General features: G+C 31.0%; 1 protein-coding gene across 1 annotated transcript; it reads left to right on the forward strand.

The window, feature by feature from the left end:
• Window positions 1–981: 981 nt before the first annotated feature.
• On the forward strand, window positions 982–19,704 carry LOC113517295 (myelin and lymphocyte protein-like). The gene is made up of 4 exons (XM_026901939.3): window positions 982–1,283; window positions 15,232–15,390; window positions 16,271–16,384; window positions 18,657–19,704. The coding sequence occupies exons 1-4, from the start codon at window positions 1,137–1,139 to the stop codon at window positions 18,744–18,746; spliced, it is 510 nt and encodes a 169-aa protein (XP_026757740.1). The 5' UTR covers window positions 982–1,136; the 3' UTR covers window positions 18,747–19,704.
• Window positions 19,705–20,279: the final 575 nt, after the last annotated feature.

The raw sequence follows: 20,279 nt of genomic DNA on the forward strand, positions 1-20,279 counted from the left end.
TTAACCACAGTGGTTTTCAGGAGGAATCACGTGGGGGTCGTGGTAAGGTATCGCTAGCAATGGGGCTGTTAGTAATAGTTACTAACTATAATTTTCCCCTCACTCTAGTAAGAACTAATTAGGTATATATCCGTTTTATATCTGTTATTAACTGTATTTTGCAAATTTATTCCCGCGACTTACGTTAAAATAAACCCTTTCTTACCACAAAAAAGTAAAAACTGTGATAGACAGATGTTCGATACATGTTTAAACTTCTTTCTACAAATGTGTGTCTTGCTGTTTGTGTATTAAAAGTAAAAGATGTTTAAAGTAATATTTTTTGTTGTAATAAACCTATAGATTTTGGCAAATAAAATTTAAAATAAATTTAATTATATTAAATAATATAAAATCACGTCGACTCTGTATAGATAGTGTTTTAAATTATTTTTGTGTTAAAACACGATTATGGGTTAAAGCAAGATATGATATGATCTGTCTGTGTACCTATATCTTGTTTCATTAAAATCCTTTCTGTTGTTAAAGTGTGATCGATTTACAAATAACTAAACTTCTGAACATATTTATGTTTTCACATTTCTAATTTCATAGTATAGGAACCAAATACATTATTTCAAAACTACCTGACTAATGTTCTTTGTCACCAATTTGTATTACTTCCAAACCTTTAACCCAAATTATCTACCTGACTGATGTTCTTTGTCAACAATTTATGTTAGTTCCAAACCCTTAACTCAAATGATCTACCTGCCTGACTTAGTCAGTAATTAATATTTGCGAGTAAAGATCATAATGGCGTCATGTAGTTACCTACCTGCGTTCTTAAACAATATTATTAATTATGGCGTTCAGCAGTGTTCCGTCACCTACGGCGGCCGTGACGGCGCTCGTCTCGAAGTAGCTGGGCCACGCCGCTTGTAACGCGCTGACGCCTTCGTCACTATTCTCGTACCCCGCCACTCTGCTTTGCTTCGGTTCGACAGTTGTGCGCTGCACGAACTATACTACGCTCGCCACTGCCGGACGAAAATGTGTTCCGCGTCCACTGTGTACTAAGGCTTGTTTGCACTGTGTTTGTGATCGTTGTACTAGCAGACAATTTCAGTTAAGACCCGTAGTAGATTAATTAGACGATGATGGCTCCAGAAACGGTAGTGACTGTGGAACACAATAAACCCACGGCCCCACCACAGCAGCAGCAGGGCGGCGCTTTGGACTGGATTAAAATCAACACGGATTATTTCAAAACGCCACCTGGGATACTAAAAGTCATCGAGTTGGTGAGTTGAATAAATACTAAAAATTAAAAAACATTTTTATTGAATATTCGATAAGAAATAGGTGTCAAACACATTGAGACGCTAATTGCTTATCACTTAGACAGCTAATTCTTCCTATTTAAGTTAGACACGTAGTAGGCTAGCGTGATGGTAAACAAAACCTGTTTGTGTTGTCAATGTGTTTAGTGTGTGTGTATTCTGACAGGTTCCACAATTTCTACTTTGGTCGTATCGTAATATTTTAAATTTAAGTAAATTCAACCCCCATATATTGCTAGCTAATTAAAGTTAATTAGCTAAGTATATCTATTCTTCTTGGTATTTGTGGTATGAGTCGATAGTATGCGTTTGCATAAAAGTTAACGAGGTCACAGTACGTGGTAGGATATTGTATTGCCGAGACCGCTTTTTTGGCGTGCGTTGTGAAGTGGAGGTCACTAGGTAGCGGAGGTAGCGGACAACGGTGCAGGGTGTGGGGCGCAAACGCAGCTGGTTGATAAGAAAGTTATTCGTGGTAGTATCTAAATGCTTAAAATCATTATACCTACATTTCTTTTCACTATTTATTGTGCTGATACATTTGTTATATAGATAAATACTTATATACCGATACGTCTTAACAAATCGCAAGTAATGTTTCTGTATTGTAAGCATCAGTGATTCTAAACATTCATGGACTGCAGTGAACGCTTATTTCTTTGATAAAAAGAGTATCCACTGACCGTACTATATGATTGATTGTCTTTCTTGTTATAAAATAATTAAAGAAATTGTTACACAAACAACAATTTTGATCGTGAAAGTAAGAGAATAAGTAAAACAAAAAATGAAGTGAATTATTGAAAAAAATATTATTCGGCATTAAAAATTAGAAGTTTATTCAAGGTTATATCGGTATCCATTACTTAGAATGTCGATCAGCTCAGCTCTAACTTGTGTGCTTATTTGTAACTGCAGTTTCAACGCAGTTGTTACAAACGCACTTACGTAATAGAATATACCCAACAGATGCCTTTTCTCGGAATTGCTGGTAACTTTTAGCATTTACTCGAGTTGAAAAAATTTTGAAAATAGGTCTCTCCTGTTTCGTGAATTGTAATAATAATATTTTGTTATAACTGTTTTTATACTCTAATTTGCAACGTTGTTGATGTAAAATAATTTTATGGGATTGCTGTTTTTTCTTATATCAATTATTATATATTTTTACGTGGCGTATATACAATATTGGTGCTTAAATTAAAACACTTACAATAATTTAGATATTTTATAAAGCAATGAGAATATTTTTTAAAATTTATACAAGTAAATAATTACTTTCACGTAACAAGAAAACACAGGATCGAATACGAAATTATCCATATATATCAATTAGACAAGACACACCTATTACGTAATACTTATTCAGTCATCAGCATGCATTGTTTTCTCTCGGGCTTAGTGTACATTATACATAATAATATGCATACAATTTGTAAAAAGTAACTTTCTCTTACATAACATTGATTCTAAACTCTCTTTATATCTTTTTAGTCAACAATTCAACGTAGCTTATGGTTTTTGATCGTAGTTCGTCTGTTTAATAATAATAAGAAAAAAAAAATTGTTTGTCTTTGTAAGTAGATAATTATAAACTGTACTTAGTACAGGTGTTATTATTAAATCGACCATGATATCGCGCAGTTTGTATAACATTACAAAAATGTCTAATTGTTTCGATGCATTTTTTGTACATATTGCTGGATTTTGGTTTATTTGCGTACTAGATGTACCATTTTCCTTATTAGATATCCAATTAGTCATTAGAAATTAAATAAAGTTTTATTGTAACGTTTAATAATTTTTAACAATAAATATAAATCTATACTAATATTGTAAAAAGGAAAGATTTGATTGTTTGTAATGGATAAACACAAAAACTATTCAACCGATATTAAAATTCTTTCACCTATAGAAAGCGAAGCCAGGGCGGATCGCTAGTAAATAATGTATGGTATCAAAATAGTTAAACGATTTCTCAATTCGCTTGTATTTTTTTTTTGTGTAAGTAGATAACCATATTATGCAATATCTTTGAAAATTCTTAGCTAATGTTGATATTGTTTTTACAACCGGTAGGGTTTAATGCCGTGGGCGTCCCACATTAATATTGCCACGATTGCGATATTATTTTTTAGCTCAAACATTATATAAATATTTATTAGTTAGAAATGTTCTAATCTAATAGAACATGCTTGAGCTACCTACGTATAGTACGCGACGCCGCGACGCTGACATCATCGTTGCGCCCTGTTGTGCCGCCGTTGTTATCCTTGCAAGGTTATTTGCTTAATAACCTATAAAACCGCCTTTACACATCATAATAAAAAATGACGTGTGCACCTATATTTTCTTTACAGAAACAATGTACATACATTTAGTTTGAAATAGTCATAATTGTTTCTGCCTACCCTAATGGGAGACAGGCGTGACAGATATGTATGTATGTAGTCATTAATGATCTGTATATAGTGTGTGTAGTTATAGTTCATTTTAATAGAACGTAATGAAAACGTAACTTGTTTTTTTTTTTTTAATTATCATAGAAATACATCTTAAATGAAGTAACTTGTTAGTAACTAATCGAAACATTCAATCAATTGGTTCGGTTAATTAATAATTTGTTTACGTTTTTATTAGGTTCTTTTGAAATGAAACTATATAAAATATTTGCAATTATATTTATACCTACTATAAGTACCTATATCCATCGGCACTATGTAATAGGTAGTGCCCTGTGAAATAAATATGTAGACATGACTAACCAATTTGCACAAATTTAAAGAGTAAATGTTAGCTAAATAGTTAATAATTTAGTTTAAGATGTTTTTATTCAGGTATATTATTTGTTATTCATGTACGTATGTAATATGTTGGTAGTGAAATAGTCAGTGAGTTTTCTATTTGAAAGGAGAATAAGCAAACACGTTCGCCATTTTAACGTCTGTGAAGATCTATATTTATATTTGATACTAGTTATATAATATTCAAGTTTGATCAAGAAATTATATAAAAATTTATATAGTTATAGATATTTGAACTTTCTGAACTATTGAATTTTTTCCAGTTTTGCTTGGCAAAGAATTTTCCGAACTAACGGTGAAACCATGATGATAATTATGAGAAAATAATTAAGACCAATTTAAAAGTGCTTGTTAACAAGTCTATTTGCATTCTATTGATGTTAATCTCAGTATAATGAAAGATAACACTATTTATTCAGAGTGCAATTCCAACAAGGTTTGTACTAATAGCCGATACTAGTACCAGCTAATCTTGTGCATGACATAATATATGGACCTAGGTATCTATTTAAAAATTATTTCAAGAGAGGAATATATCTTCCCGTCTGTAATAATCACTTTGGTTTGAATTACTAAAGTGCTTATTTTTAGATTTTTGTAGATTATATATGTGTGAGTATTTAAAATTAATTTTATTTCGTATACTAAAGCTTTATATTTAGCATTTTTTTTTATAATTAGGTAAGTAATTAGACTATATTTTTTTTCCGTACACAATACGTAATTTAACCTTAAGGACATGCTTTACAGAGCACACTAGCTACATAAATTGCTTTCAAATTTGATAATAAATGGAAAAAGAACGTTGCGTGCAAGGTTAATAAATGTTACATTCTAAATAACTTCTATCGAGTATTTTATCGTTACTGCTATGTTTTTCGGTTAATTAACCCCATGTTAGTCGCGGCGGTACCCTACGGTACCGTGGGATTTAGAATTCAATGACTCGACTTGACCGCTAAAACTGGTAGGTACCTAACCTACTATGTATATTACTTTAGGTTTTAGGAATTCACTGTATTTAATTTCTTTATACACATTTCATGCACTTTCATAATGTGTCAAAGAAATATTGCATGATAACACGTCGGCTACATGGATTTTTCCTGTGAAAATACGTGACATAATCACTTATTTAGCAGTTGTGTAAAGTATCTATATGTTGAAGAGTATGTATCTCTTTTTGTATAAATTTATTTATTATAACAATAAATATTTCTAAGGAATTACAAATAAATTAATATAATAATGAGGAAATTGTAAATATTTGAAGTCTTAATAACTTAGAATATTTACAGTTAATAGAACTAACGATATAAATAAGTAAGTATAACTACGAGTACGACGTATATGTATCAAAAGCGAAGATAAAGGCAGAAAATGGAAAATCCAAAGTTATAAATGTAAATTACCTATATTTTAACAGTAATCCTATTGTTGTAACACAGTGACTTGTCGTTTATTTTATAGAAGTGAAATATATGAATATTTTTGTAAGGTAGTAAATATTTTATGATATGAGCAAATTATTAGGCGATTAACATTTAGCACTTGTAACTTTTATTTGTGAGCATGGTTGAGTGAAAGCTGGTAAAGAAATGAAAGTAGTTCTCTGCCATCGACATGTGGTCCGCGGCCGGCCATCGAAACGTTGTTGGCTAGTTATAGGAATCGAGTCTCCGAGTGCTTCAGGCGGTCCAGTCCAGAACGGCTAGTCTGCCGGTGCTGCGTGACAGCTTGTCTTTTTCTCATCATTTCGCTCGCTTCATTTATAATGTACGCTTGTAACGGATTACAGGGGTATATGATATCAATTGCGCAGTATTGGGTAAATTTTACTATTATTGTTTTTATAAGATTAAAAAAAATATTGCATTGGCCAATTGCGTTGCGCCACTATGAAATAGTGCTTAATACTAATAGTAAACACGTAACTAAAATCTTTTTTGTAAAATTATTTTTAACTAGCTGTAACCTGTATTAGTTAATCCAGGATATGATCATTCAACCGTTTAAAACGTAATTGAGTAACAAATATTTAAGTATCCTAAGATCTTTACAAACTTTCACATTTATAGCATTTACCCGCGACTACGTCCGCGTAACTGGGATATATTCACTGACCGTGATAAAAAGTAGCCTGTGTCTTCCATCTCATATATCATAGTCATAGTGTCGAATGTCATAGTGATTGTTTAAGCTGTTAAAGCTCCAAGAGGTAACAAACAAATAAACAAACTTACTTTCACATGTATAATATAATGAAAGTCCCGCCTGCGGTATAAGTTTATGTTAAATAGTAGGATATTGCAATGGGATATAAGAGTGATCATCCCAGGCTGATGTAGAGGTAACCGTCACCTAAATACGATTGTGCACCCACACAAGCAAGTATGTAACTCTACGCAACTCTACAATTTGTTCATATTATATGTAACATTTCTTACTAGTTGAATCGTGCAAACGTCCCACGTGAATTAGGATAAAAAATATCCTGTTTGTTAATACAGGATGTGATTAACTAGTTCAACAAATTGCATTTATATTGAACTTTTTTAGCGTTATTAACAAACATTTAAACGTTTAAAAATTATATAAATGTTCACGTTGATAATGTTGGCTGGATATCCAATGAAATAATATTTTCCCTCTAGTTTGAATGTTTGTATATTTGTTACTTAATCACGCTTAATCAGTTGAATGGATGTAAATGAAATTTAGTACACGGGTAGGTTATCCTAATTTAAGACATAGATATCTTTGTATACAGATTTATATTCACGCAGGTAGAACTACAGGAAACGGCTAGTAACAAATAAGGAATAACGTATTCCCAGGATATGAGAAGAGAGAATAAAGTACATACTATAGACTAGTAAAAGATAAGAAAAAATTTGAATCTGCCTGGCCAAGTTGCCTAGACAGGGTGATTATAGTAAGTTAATCTTACTCTTATGGCAAGAGACGTACTACTGTTACAGTATTTCAGTAGGTAATAAGTATTTAGTAATATTATGAATGCATTAACAGAATTAGATTGTTTCATGTAAAGTGTACCGCGGTAAGGATTTGTGACGTATTATAACTTGTTGTGATTCAATGATTTAATGACTAATAAGGGAGTAAGCTCTTAAATAAATAATTATCAAAATCTGTTGAAAATTATCATTGGGATCACTTAAGTTTATATAAAAAAAAATCATAAAGGAAATTTTCTTTTTTGACACATCAAATTCTATATTATGTAATAATATGAGATTATATTATATCACAGTATATACGTGAAGGTAGAATCCTTGTTACCTGCATGTTGTACTGTGTCCGTTGTATTGTATACACCTGTATATTTTATATTACTGATAATGATAAATTTGGGCAACACATATTTGCGTTATGTTTCCGTTAGATGATAAATAACCTGGTCTACTCAAATTTGTATAGGTAATAGTACAAATATCATAGAATGGAGTGAGAAACATTTAGGTTTTGAATTCTGTCGTAAAACTAATTATATTTGTATTAGGATGAGAAGCACTATTGTAGTGTCATGTATTAAAAAAATTGCGATCCCTAAATAAAAATTGAAAACTCAGATTCAATTGATTTTTATAACATGTTTAAATTTTAGATTATTTTATTTATATTAATTTCTTATCAATAAGTATTATATATCTATTTAATAGTAGGTCTATGTAACTATCTATTTAGATTCTGTCTAGCTAATATCTACATATATACAAATATTAGACTTGTGTCTTGGTTAAGTACAAATAATAAATACAAATGAATTTCACACATTCTCTTAAGAAAATTATTATTCTATGTCGATGTTATGTAGTAAATATTATATTGAGCGTTAGTTAACTTGATAGGCGTTCTATCAAAATTATTTCAATTATGATTGAAATATTTGAAATTGCAGAGGAAAAGTTTGTATAAGAAAAAAAATGGGGTTCATGCTGGTTCACGTTACTGTAGGCAATTTTATTAATTTTCTTTTAATAAAAATCTTACTTGGACTTCAAAGAATTAAAAAAAGTCGATATTTTGAATTATTCCATTCTAAAGTTTTGCGACAAGCAACACATTTAGCAATTTATTATTATATAAAAAGATTGACATGGTGACATGGTGGGATTGATATGTTAATTTTGTTGTTTTTAGGATGATAATGAATTTACGAGCCTATTAAATTTGTTTACAATGTTAACTTTGAAGGACTAAAAATTTAATTGATAGATAATATAAAGTATTTTAGAAAAAAAAAAGAAAAATACCTTAAAACTACGTCAATATTATACTAATACATGCTGAACTAAATGTTCAACGAGCTCAAGGACAGTTGGTTAACACAAAACGTATATAAATAGAGATCTTTGCTAGCTGTGATTGTGTCTTTTGTCTACACTGTTTGCAAGTATAGAAAATTACGACTTTAAATGACTTTGTGTTTTTAAAAAACAAAAAGGATTGATGACAACCATCTTGAGAGCATGTTTTAATTTTCATGACTAAAACCAGTTTTCAACACTGTTTCTGATATGTTATGATAGTGTACATACGGGATGACAGTATCTGAGTGGCGGCGGGCGTAACTATCGCATATTATGTCATGGTTTTAATCGCGTTTACTACTGTTTATATTTATCTGCTGCTACAGCACGTCGGTTATTTTAAGCGTACGCTCATCTCTTGTTCCCTTCATTTTCCATGTTCAACGTCACCTAGAAAGCTGTGGTGTTATAAACGGGTCACGGAAATTGTTACAAAAATAACGTAGATATTATGTTTGATAATATTTACTACTTCCTATGTTTATGATGGTACGTCTTTTCTTTCTATAATGAATGAGCACATCGGGGGCCTTTTAATTTCATAATTAAACATTATGAGCTGTTACAGCAGCATTGAGGACATCCTCGTTGACCTATTGCGTTATCGTGACCCTCCCTTTGAGTCATACCCATCCTGTAAATGGTTTTTATTAGGTTACTTATCCTGGGAACCTTGTGGGTCAATTCTATATAACTAGAACCAGAATACGTGTACTGAATTTTACCTGAAATGTAAGATTTTTTATATAAATTAATCTAGTAATTTTCATTCTCCGGATATTGGATAACTGCTGACGTGTGATTTTGTTTAATTTCATCACCAAGTTCTTATGCGAGTTACCATCGATCATCATTTCATTAGAACTATGGGAGCATAATCTGTGAAAAAGAAGAAATATTTTGTTTGCAGCACAAAGTTACTCAGCTGTTTATTATTATTATTTTATAAACAACTTTTATTGTTTATACAATTCTATTATCGATGGTAATTGAGAATACTAGCTGAGAAAAATTATTTTGGGATTTCGACTACGCTTCTCGCGGAAAGTTGTTCAGTTTCATGAACACTCTCATAAGGTCTCGACAAATTCTGTTTCTTGTTTTTTAATTAATCTCTCAGGCGCTCTCGGTTTACACTAGCCGGGTACTATATAGTTAAGAATGGCATTAAATTGAAATTATAATATAATCATGGGTTAATATTGTCATCGTTGGTGAGGAATTATCTGATGACTAAGTAATCGATTGTGGCTTGGAAACTTTACCTATGTAAAACATGTGGCGACAACTATGTTCAGACATCGTAACATAGGTCAAGTTTGTGGTCGCTGGTATGTACATGGTGGGTTTAGATGTGGGTTTACCATAGTAAAGGTTAATGGTCCCACATAATGTGTAGGAGGTGGCCTTTTCGTAATGTAACTAATACAGTCTACAATCTAAAGAACTGTGCTAACACGAACAAGTTGAATACAAATGTATGTTGAATTATTATTAATCGATACAGCTTAGCTTATTACCTAGGTATAGTACCTACTTGTGAGTATTACTATCGTACATGGTATAGTGTATATGTTGTTTTGGACATTCATTACGTTGTTGTGTGTATAACAAATCAATGGCGGAATTCTGATGACTGCAATTAATCATTAAAATTCCTATTGGTCAAGAAAATCTTATTTTGTGATATTTCGTCTACGCAAAAAAAAAGTATGGTCTTATTTGTAGTAAGGTAAAATCTATAAATCGGTGGTTACTTTATGTTATGAAAAAGTATAATATCAGGAGATACAACCCAGAACATCCAATTAAAACAAATTTCGAAAGTTAATATTCTAATTTGGACGAATTAAGAGTCGAACCCAGGACCTCATTCATGTAAAGCAATATACAACCACTACACCATGGAGATCGACAACATTGTATATGTACTTACTTATAAATTGATTCTCGGTTACAATACTTTTTGATTAGTTATTTTTTTATGCATTTGTTAAATTTTGTCTCACTTTCAAATAAAATGGAGGATTAATCGATTCATTTGTATATGACGGTATTGCAACGAGATGTAAGAAATAAAAAGGTAAATGAAAAACGTGCAATTTTGAAATTGACAGATAGGCGGATATGTGATTAAAAACGTTAATAATTTTCGATACTACTGTCGCAATTTGTTTGTAAACATCTTCTGGCTTGGCCGATTGCTTTTCTTTTACCGTGACGGAACATCACGAGTCGCTGTTGCGAAATCGAGGCCAATGAAATTGAAATAACTTTCATTCACATGGTTATTTTTTTCGTGATGATGCTTTGCCAGTTAACAGTTTGTCAAGCGCATCAAGGTCAAGAGTATTCGATTTTCGATTCAAGTGATCGATAGTAAATCGTTACATTGATAAGGTCACTGGGCGGAGCTTCGACTTCGCGTCATGAAAGTGGGTAGAACAATGAATACCATTTATTTATATATGTATTTGAGTTGGGTTGTATATGTATCTACCTACTCGTTCCGTTACTATATCTTACAATTCAAATGATCTTATAATTTTGTCTTGAGATCGAGACTATTCGTAGATTACATAATCTGAGCATGTAAAGCTGAAATTATGTTTAACGAGCGAATTCTCTATGACCCCTTTAATTCGTACTAAGAGCTCTAATTTCATTACTCCAAATCACAAATTTTTACTAAAATTGCGAAAAAATACCCAATCTGGCAAAGCTGGTGATATTAATTGCCATCAGAATATATAAAATATTTAGTTTTATCTAGAAATGAACTATAACTTGGTTGTGATAGATAGGCCGTCAGTGTAGCTGCAGAATGGTGGAACTTCGTTTGTTGCAGCCCTACCTGTATTTGCGTAGGTTACAATTTACAATACAATTGGATAGAAATAACATGCATTGCCTTGTAGCTAACTTCTAGAATTAAGACCTATTTATTAGCTATTTATTATATTAATAAATAAGAACAAAATTGTAAAGTATCACAATTGCTTATTGTTATGCATTAATGAAGAGTAGGTTAATTATTTGAATTGAGATTGAGATGAGTTTGTTTGAATCAATATCTAAGTGTAGGTATTATATTTTGATTATCTTTTTCAGTTATTATTAATACCATAAAAAGTTTTTTTTTAATACTATAAATTTCTATGTCGCTCGCTATGATCGCTCATCGCACGATGGATCCATATAAAGCTTGTACAGTCGATTGTAGGATTTCGGAGACACGACCTGTTCACAATAACGCTAGACTATGTCGTCCTGCCTAGCTACGTGACTCTTTTTATATGCCCATTATTATTATTATAACTATCACGTTAATATGTATATTTATGGCGTGAACACTCCTTAAACTAAAGCGGAAGTTGGTAGTATGGGTCAATGAACAGACGTGAACAATGTACCTTACTTACTACAAGTAGTTACCTAGTTAAGTTGTAACTCAGTTGGTCAATTATCGGTGTGCACGCAGATACTCACTGACCCTAATGTTTCTTGCCTGACTGCATTTTATTTATCGCGATTGCGTTGCATTTGCGGTGACTGTTAATGTTGTACAATTTGTGATAAAGCAATTTCGATAAATGGTATATAAACATGAATGTAGTCTATGGAATGCAGATAACAAGCTTTAATTGTCTTTTCATCGCTTAAGTACGAATGTAATAATCGATAATTCGATTACAAAGAATGAATGTCAATATATTTTACTGTAATCCATAATAGTTTATAAGTACATACATACGTACATACTTAAAGTAGATACCTGAATATTTTTTAGAAAGTATTGAATAACTAATTCCTTCAGATTGCAGACATAATTTTGTTCAATAACTTGTGCGTTTAAATTTCTTTTTATTATGTTGCTTAGATCAGATACTACTTTTATTTTTTGTGCTCTATTGATTTGGAATATAATCAAATCAGCGCATAGCATCGTCTACATTGAATCGGAAATCCGGCCACGTTTCGTTATTTGGAGCGAGACAGCAAAGCGCAACGTGTAAAAGCGACGATGGTCTGTGAACCCATTGATAGCGCCGTGTCGCCATCGGAATGGCGGTTGCGTCCCATATGTACTCACTACGCACTTTCTCCATACTGCGCTCACGTCTTGTGTGACACACATTTAAGGTTTACTTTACAGTCGATTTCCTGTCGTTGTATATTTTAGTGTTTAAGTTATGGAAGGATTATACCTAGACAAATACTTCGACAACCCTTACTAATATTGAAAATAAAATAAATGTGATATTGAGTTTGTTTGCTTGTTTGTTACCTGTAGCGAATTAACGACATAAGTAAGTACAACGAAATGTGGTACTCACATACTATATGAGATAGAGAAGCATATAGGTTACTTTTTATTCCGGTCAGTGAACCCAGTCACGCGGACAAAGTCGCGGATAAAAGTTAGTAGTATTATAATTGATATTTAATTCTAATAAAAAATGCTTAAAATTATCTAAAAGTATTAATTTTATGAATATTAAAAAGGTGAAAGGTGTTTAAACGATTAGATATTTTGTTTATACAACTTAAAATGACAAACAATTTCGATGTTTGTTTAAATTAATGTTTAATTTACTTTTTAGTCATTTATATACATGTAATAAATATATATATTTATTATTCAATCACATTTAAACGGCTAAACAAATTTGAATGAACTTTGGCATAAAATGCATGCCCTGTATTAATTATTCTTATTATACTTTTTATTCATTGTTAAAGTTGTGGGTTACAGTTAGTTATAAAATAAAAAAAAAATTGTCTAAAAAAAATGAAAGTTACCAAGACTATATCAACTGTTTGCAGTATTGATAGAGAAGTCCAGTTATAATGTGGAATTTCTACAAATAACACCTGTTGAGCTAGCAAACATTGCAACAGTGTGCGTTCCGACAACGGCGTATGATACCTAGGAACCGGTTTGGCGGTTAAGTGCGACCGCGCGGCGCGGTACGACGGGTAGGCAGCTGCTATATAGGGTTGTCGATTGCCTTTTATATATGGCACAGGCGTTGAAACATGTCGCCTTTTTACTACTTACTCCTAATTGAATCATATTTATACAAATTTAAAGGTTCATAAGGATTGACATATAACTATTCTATGTCTATGTATAGTTTATGACATCAATAGCTACTGGTTGGTTACTATTTTTTTTTATGGGTGAAAATGGTATGGTAACCCCGTCTGTGCTAACGGGATACGCTGACGGAGCATAACATAACCTTCAAGAAAAGAGTATATTCCTTTTTAAAAGGCCGGCAGCACACCTGCTCTGCCGCTGGTGTTGTGGGTGATCATGGACGGCGGTAGTCACTTACCACCAGGTGAGCCGCATGCTCGTTTGCCCCCTGTGTTGTAAAAAAAAAAAGCACCAGTGAAGGGTGATAGATGAGAATGAAAACAGGTCAGTTAGCCCATCATAATGAATTCATCAGGAATTATTGATGTCGAACGTTGGTACAATGTTTGTATCTCTGTTATTGTGATATATTTATTTCTATGTAGTTAACAATATAATAAGTATTATATAATCAGATCATTATGGTAAATCAGTCAACGAACGTTTGGGACACAAGCAAGAACAACAATTTTAGGCAATTCAGTAAATTTTTATTTCTATATTTATTCGAGACGTGCCATAGCTATTAAAAATATTTTGACTAAAGTTACTATATTTTTTTTTCACTTACAGCTACACTACTTTAATTAACAAAATGATTACTTTCCTTAATAGGTAATAAGTATGGACTATATTATTCACAATAACAGGATAATAGATTAGAATCCAACTCGTAATTGATATAGTTAATGATAGAGTTAAATAACATACGACATTATTGACCATAAAATCATTCAATTTAAATTCAATCAAAAATTAATGAATTAATATTTTTAATAACAACCAACCCTAGTTCTAGAACCCTACCAATGCCTGATATTAATTTAACTGACTGGTACCGTTGCCCTAGTATAGTAGTAAGTACTAAAATATTACCGTTGATTTTACATAATCTCATTTGCTTATCAACACAATGTATATTTCCTTGTAAAGTATTTTTTTTATATAATAAAAATAGATAACCCCTTGTGCGTTACGAGTATATATTGGCCAGGTACCAATGAGTATGAAGTCAGAACCGTTAGCTTATCGTGACGAATTCACCAGGAAAACTACGATGGTTTCCAGGAGGACTACGAGGAAGTTGGCCTAATGGGGTATATTATTAGCAATTGGTCTACCAGTCCCTATTGCTAACAATACTTTACACCCAAGTGCACTTATCGTCACCAAGTAGTGGATAGTGCTGTGGATTCAAAAAATAATATTTACCATATAAAGCACTTACCTTACATATAGTATAAAATTTAGAAATAGATGTCATATATCTAGTCAACTATTAGCTGCCTCTTGAATATGTTAAAAGTGGATATAAAAGTTTATGCATTTTCCATTTGCGAGCGTGTAAATTTACATACAATTAATTAGGCCTTGTACTTTTATTTGGTTTGACAAAGTTTAAATTTCAAGTATCTTTGATTGTTGAAAGTATATTAGAAAATAAATAAAATAAAATTGACAAATTCTAGTCATTAGAATTTCTCAATTTTATAGACACAAAATTACAACATATACCCAGATACTACTACTAATAGAACCGGTTTTTGATATCGTTTTCATTTCGTAGTAAGTAATGATAAGTATCCATGTAGTTATTAACAAAATGTTTTTCTTTTCACTTTTTTCAGATATTGGGCATTCTTTGTATGGCTCTTTCATCACCCTGGTACTCTACGTGGTTTGTATTCGTAGCTGTTACGTGTTTCATCACAACACTCCTGTGGAGCTTCGTCTATTTTCTTAGCATCAGAGAAGCGTTAAAGATCCCTATCAATTGGGTTTTATCTGTAAGTATATAATTTAACCACATTTAAAAGATATTTTACGTTTGTTGTTTTCAACATTAAATTCGTGAATATTGTGGATCTATGACTACATATAATTAATACCTACTTGAATGTTTTTGGTATCCATTTGTCTAGTAAGATAATGAAGGTTTAAAATATGGTAAGGACAATAATCTCAGGTGAGAAAGGGTAGTAAGGGGCTTAGGTTGACTGTTACTGTAAACTTAGATTAGATTAAACTCTACGAATCGTGGCAATCGAGTGTTACATGTGTTCTATAACAGTAAGTGGTTAAGAATAATCCCCTTATTTATAAAAACTTAAACATCCTACAAACTTATTAAAATTAATAGAGTGTTTTGTCGGTATTTTAAAAAACTCAAAAACTAAAAAGAAAAGGATAAAACATTTCAATAGCTAAAATAGATTCATAAGATAATTGACGTCTTTATTATACAAGGCGGTAAGTCTACCGCCTTCACTTAACTAATAAATAGGTATCTTTATGGTACTTAAAATGTTAAAAAGCTGACGCCTCATCAGATTGAAGGCCATTGCAGAAAAACTGTGATGTCAATTCTGAGGACGATGGTGGTATGCATCCGTAGCCGATAATTTCACAAATATACTACATATATGTGAAGTGGCAAATTTTATTGAAATTGAAATTTTATTTATATGCGTTATTGTGTGGTAACAGTATAAGAGTTTTGTCTCCATAGGACGATGGAATAATTTTGATAGTTATAGGCTAATTTATTCGTTGAATACGACATTTCCTAGCTAATTAAATCTATTGGTTACAAATTGGTTTCTCGCTCAGAAACAGGTCAACCAATGAAAGTCAATAGATATTAATATGTGAACTGTTCAATTGCAGGAACTAATAAGCACGAGTATCCAGACAGTGTTCTATTTGATCGCGTTCATCGTGCTATTCGCAGCGACGGCAAGTTACTACGCGCACGGCTATGGCGCTAATGTTGCAGCTGCTGTAAGTTGGCATTGTTATTGCATAATTAAATAATTTTTTTTTTGTATCTCCAATCTAGCATATATCACATATATAACAAATAATATGCGTGATATATACATATTAAAAAAGCACATACACACACATACATTAATTAAGAAGTAACGAAATCACGTGTTTGTTACTGCAACACATGACGGTCAGCCTCAAGCACGTTTGCCCCATATGTAATAAAAATTGGTGATAGTTCAAAGTTCAATAAAAAAAATACATTATGCCCTTATTTTGTGATAGTTTTCTCTTAAGATTATCAGAGAGTTTAATCACCGTATATCAGTTATTTTAATGACTATCTTAATTGTATAGAGTTTGATGCCTTCCATTGGTTAGGAGTTCGATACTTGCACAATATATAAATGTTTGTATTCCTATCTATTTTTTAGTGTATATATTTTTATAAAATAATGTTTATCTATTACACATGTCATGATCAATTTAATGAATTCAAATTTGAACACATTACTTATTATAAAAACTGTCACCATCTTCCAAATCTATCATCAATTTATTTGTTTATACAAAATTACTTGTTAGTCCTTATGTGCTAACAAATATAATTTGCATTATTATGAGATTTATAATAATGTGCAACAAATTCTGGGAATTTGTGATATAATAAAATTTTTAAAAGAGTTTGTTAACATAGGTCAGTTTAATTTATCCAATTGCAACTTTATTTAATTTGCAATAAGTTGATTCTTAGATACTTCAAACTGTTTATAATTAATTGTATAAGAGAAAAGCTTTGTATCATACAGACATTCCATTATAATAAGTTGCAAACTTTATTTCGATTTTAGGTCACAGCATCCTACACTTACTAGTGCCTTTCCGTATATGTGGTTATACCTGTTTATCTCTGAAATGATACGTAGGTTTTAAATATATTATCGGAAATGTCAGTCGACTACGGCAGGTTACGTCATCGATATGTATAAAAATTACAGAACGCATAGAATATTAATTAATATGTCGAAATTGAATCGTAAAACTTGCTACAAACGTGTAATGAGACATTAATGACATTACACATACTTGAATTTCAAGTTCAAGTTGTAATTGATAAATCTATTCGAGAGAAGAAGTTTCTTTATAATAAACGAATTTTTTAGCCATTACTTTGTAAGCGTAGACTTATAGGTAGGAAAATCAATTAAATAGACCACTTTCATGTGGCATGTCAAGATAAAACATATTTCAGTTTTCAAGTTAGACTTTCAGGAATATAACTGTGAAAACGGTATTTAATTTGGTGCAGTGATTTCGGAACAAACATACAGATATATAAACAGACAAACAGACAAAATTTTTAAAAATTGTTCTGGCATCTATTGCCCTTATTAAGAACCTTCATACCAAATTAATCTTAAATATCTTCCATGTACAAACATTGACTAGATAGAATTTTATTATATGTCTGATTCTTAGTGTGACTGTTATTCCTTCTGTATACTAATTATTCCATATGGCACTTTGTTATATTGACTGAAAGAGATTTCTTTTAGGTTACTGGTCACATTATTTCTCATTATAATGAATTTTTGTATTTTCGAGTGCAACAAAAATACTTATGTATATTTGTTTAAAACACACATTTTTTATTGTATAATATGCTTTGAGTTTTTAAAAATGATGAGATAAATTTCATTTGTGCGTGGTCAAAGTGACTGTGGTGTAATATGTAAAAAAAAAAAAAAAAAATTATAAACCAATCAAATTTTTATTAATATCTCATTAAGTTTTAGGTAATTTTTTTAATACCTCTTCAAATGATTGCAGCAGGAACTTGTTTAACGGCAAAATTTTCTGATTAATTCTTTATAAAATATTATGATTATTTTGGTATGAATCACTTATTGAAGTAAGCGTCATCGTCTTACTCATTTCTGCCATGAGCACTTATGTGTATGTTGTTGTTTGAATGACACAATGTGCATAATATTTTAATCGGTGGGCTCGAACTAATGAATTAGTACAGAATTGTCTGTAACATTATATTGATTTGGATATATCACGCAGCACCATGTAGCCTCAAACTCGGCAGAGTTTGTGCTGTGACCGTGATAATCGGGTCTTTACATATTTATTTGTGTTGCGTATATGGAATTCTTTTTATTATTATTATTCTTGATAGACACACATTTTGACGACTTGTACAAACTCAAACAAACCATCGACTCATAAATTTTACTTGAAATTGTCCAAAGTAATTGTTATGTTTAACTTTGAACAGGTGTTCGGCATCTTCAACACATTGGCCTATGGAGCAAGTTCTTTCCTGCTGTTCAAGGAACACAAGAGTACCGTGAGCGTAGCGGCGTGAACAACGGCACCGTTCAAGCGCGAGTGGCGGTGGCCGGCCAGTAGCGTAATCTCTACCAGAGTCCCTAGTATGACTTGTACCGTTTTAAGTTACTGTTGCGTTTACGTTAACGTCGATAAGTTTATATGGCAGTTTAAGTTATCAAAATCATCCGCTAGAGGTACAGTTAAAAGTCTTCAATACCTTTCGAGGTAAACAATAACGTAGCAGTAACTCAAGCATATGTTCAATTCATACTGGGGATTCAGAACAATTTATACGAACTCGTATTTTGAAAATCAAAATTATATTTTAGTAATTAAGAGATATTAATTATTATTGACCATCTTAAATAATATTGTCCACGATATGAAATCAGCATTTTAAAATTATGTTATTATACATTTCTTTCTATAATATAAGCACACGTTATCTCATAAGTCATATAAAAAATAATTAGCAATTACAAGTATTGTAATTAATAATCAAGGCCATACAATGTTCACGCATGTAAATAAATAGTACATACCTATTATTATTTTCACAAATAAAATATACAAAAATAAACGTTGATGTTAATATTTTAATTATTATTATTAAGAACAGTATCTAAAATGTTGTTATATTAAGAATATGAAGCATATTATTTGTAAAAGACTGATTAAAGAAAAGCGGGACATTTGAATCTATAAAACATTAATACTTTACATATGAATACCTCGAAGTTTTATTTTGTGCTATTTTCTGCATTTTCTCTTTTTTTCTATCAACAAACTCTCTTGTAAGTAGTAAATTTGTTTGCTGGCATTTTTTTTTAAATATATTTTGTTTTAAAAGTCGAATTGTATATTGATTATATGAGTTCAATATCTTTGTTGTTTAAAAAGCAGCGAAATTTTTAAGGCGGTTAAATTTGCAAGGAAATGGACTTACGAAGAAGGTATTAAATTCTGCTGGTCATTGATATTATATATATATATATATATATATATATATATATATATATATATATATATATATATATATATATATATATATATATATATATATATATATATATATATATATATATATATATATATATATATATATATATATATATATATATATATATATATATATATATATATATATATATATATATATAATATATAAAGCACATTCAAGCAGATAATGCACTTTTTTCTAACTAGAACTATGTTATATTTTTTTTTAAAACTGTGATGCGTCTATTTATTCACGGAATTTACATTTTCGAATATTCCACTGCTTATCTTCTCACCTGTGCCCAGCAGAAGAATGGATTGTTATCATAACAATTCCACTTCCTTCATGCATTTTTCTATAATGACTATTTCTTAATTTTTATCGGTAATGTTATATGGGAATGTGAAACTAGAGTTTTTCTTTTATATATAAATGCCTTTCGCAGTCTGTTTTGATATTGAAAACAATATAAGTCATGTTGAAGAACTGCGTGACACATGCACATATCAATTTGTTACATTTCTTATCATGAAAATGTTATCATGTATATAGATCTGAATCATGATT

The sequence above is a fragment of the Galleria mellonella genome, unplaced genomic scaffold (genome assembly GCF_026898425.1).
Source record: "Galleria mellonella isolate WM207_F2 unplaced genomic scaffold, CSIRO_AGI_GalMel_v1 utg223, whole genome shotgun sequence".
Taxonomy (NCBI): Eukaryota; Metazoa; Arthropoda; class Insecta; order Lepidoptera; family Pyralidae; genus Galleria; species Galleria mellonella.

Excerpts from the sequence above, each read along its gene's own strand:
- LOC113517295 (XM_026901939.3), top strand. The coding sequence starts at position 1,137 with ATGATGGCTCCAGAAACGGTAGTGACTGTGGAACACAATAAACCCACG. Across the intron at positions 15,391-16,270 it reads CTATCAATTGGGTTTTATCT|GAACTAATAAGCACGAGTAT; the intron begins GTAAGTATATAA and ends GTTCAATTGCAG. Across the intron at positions 16,385-18,656 it reads GCGCTAATGTTGCAGCTGCT|GTGTTCGGCATCTTCAACAC; the intron begins GTAAGTTGGCAT and ends AACTTTGAACAG.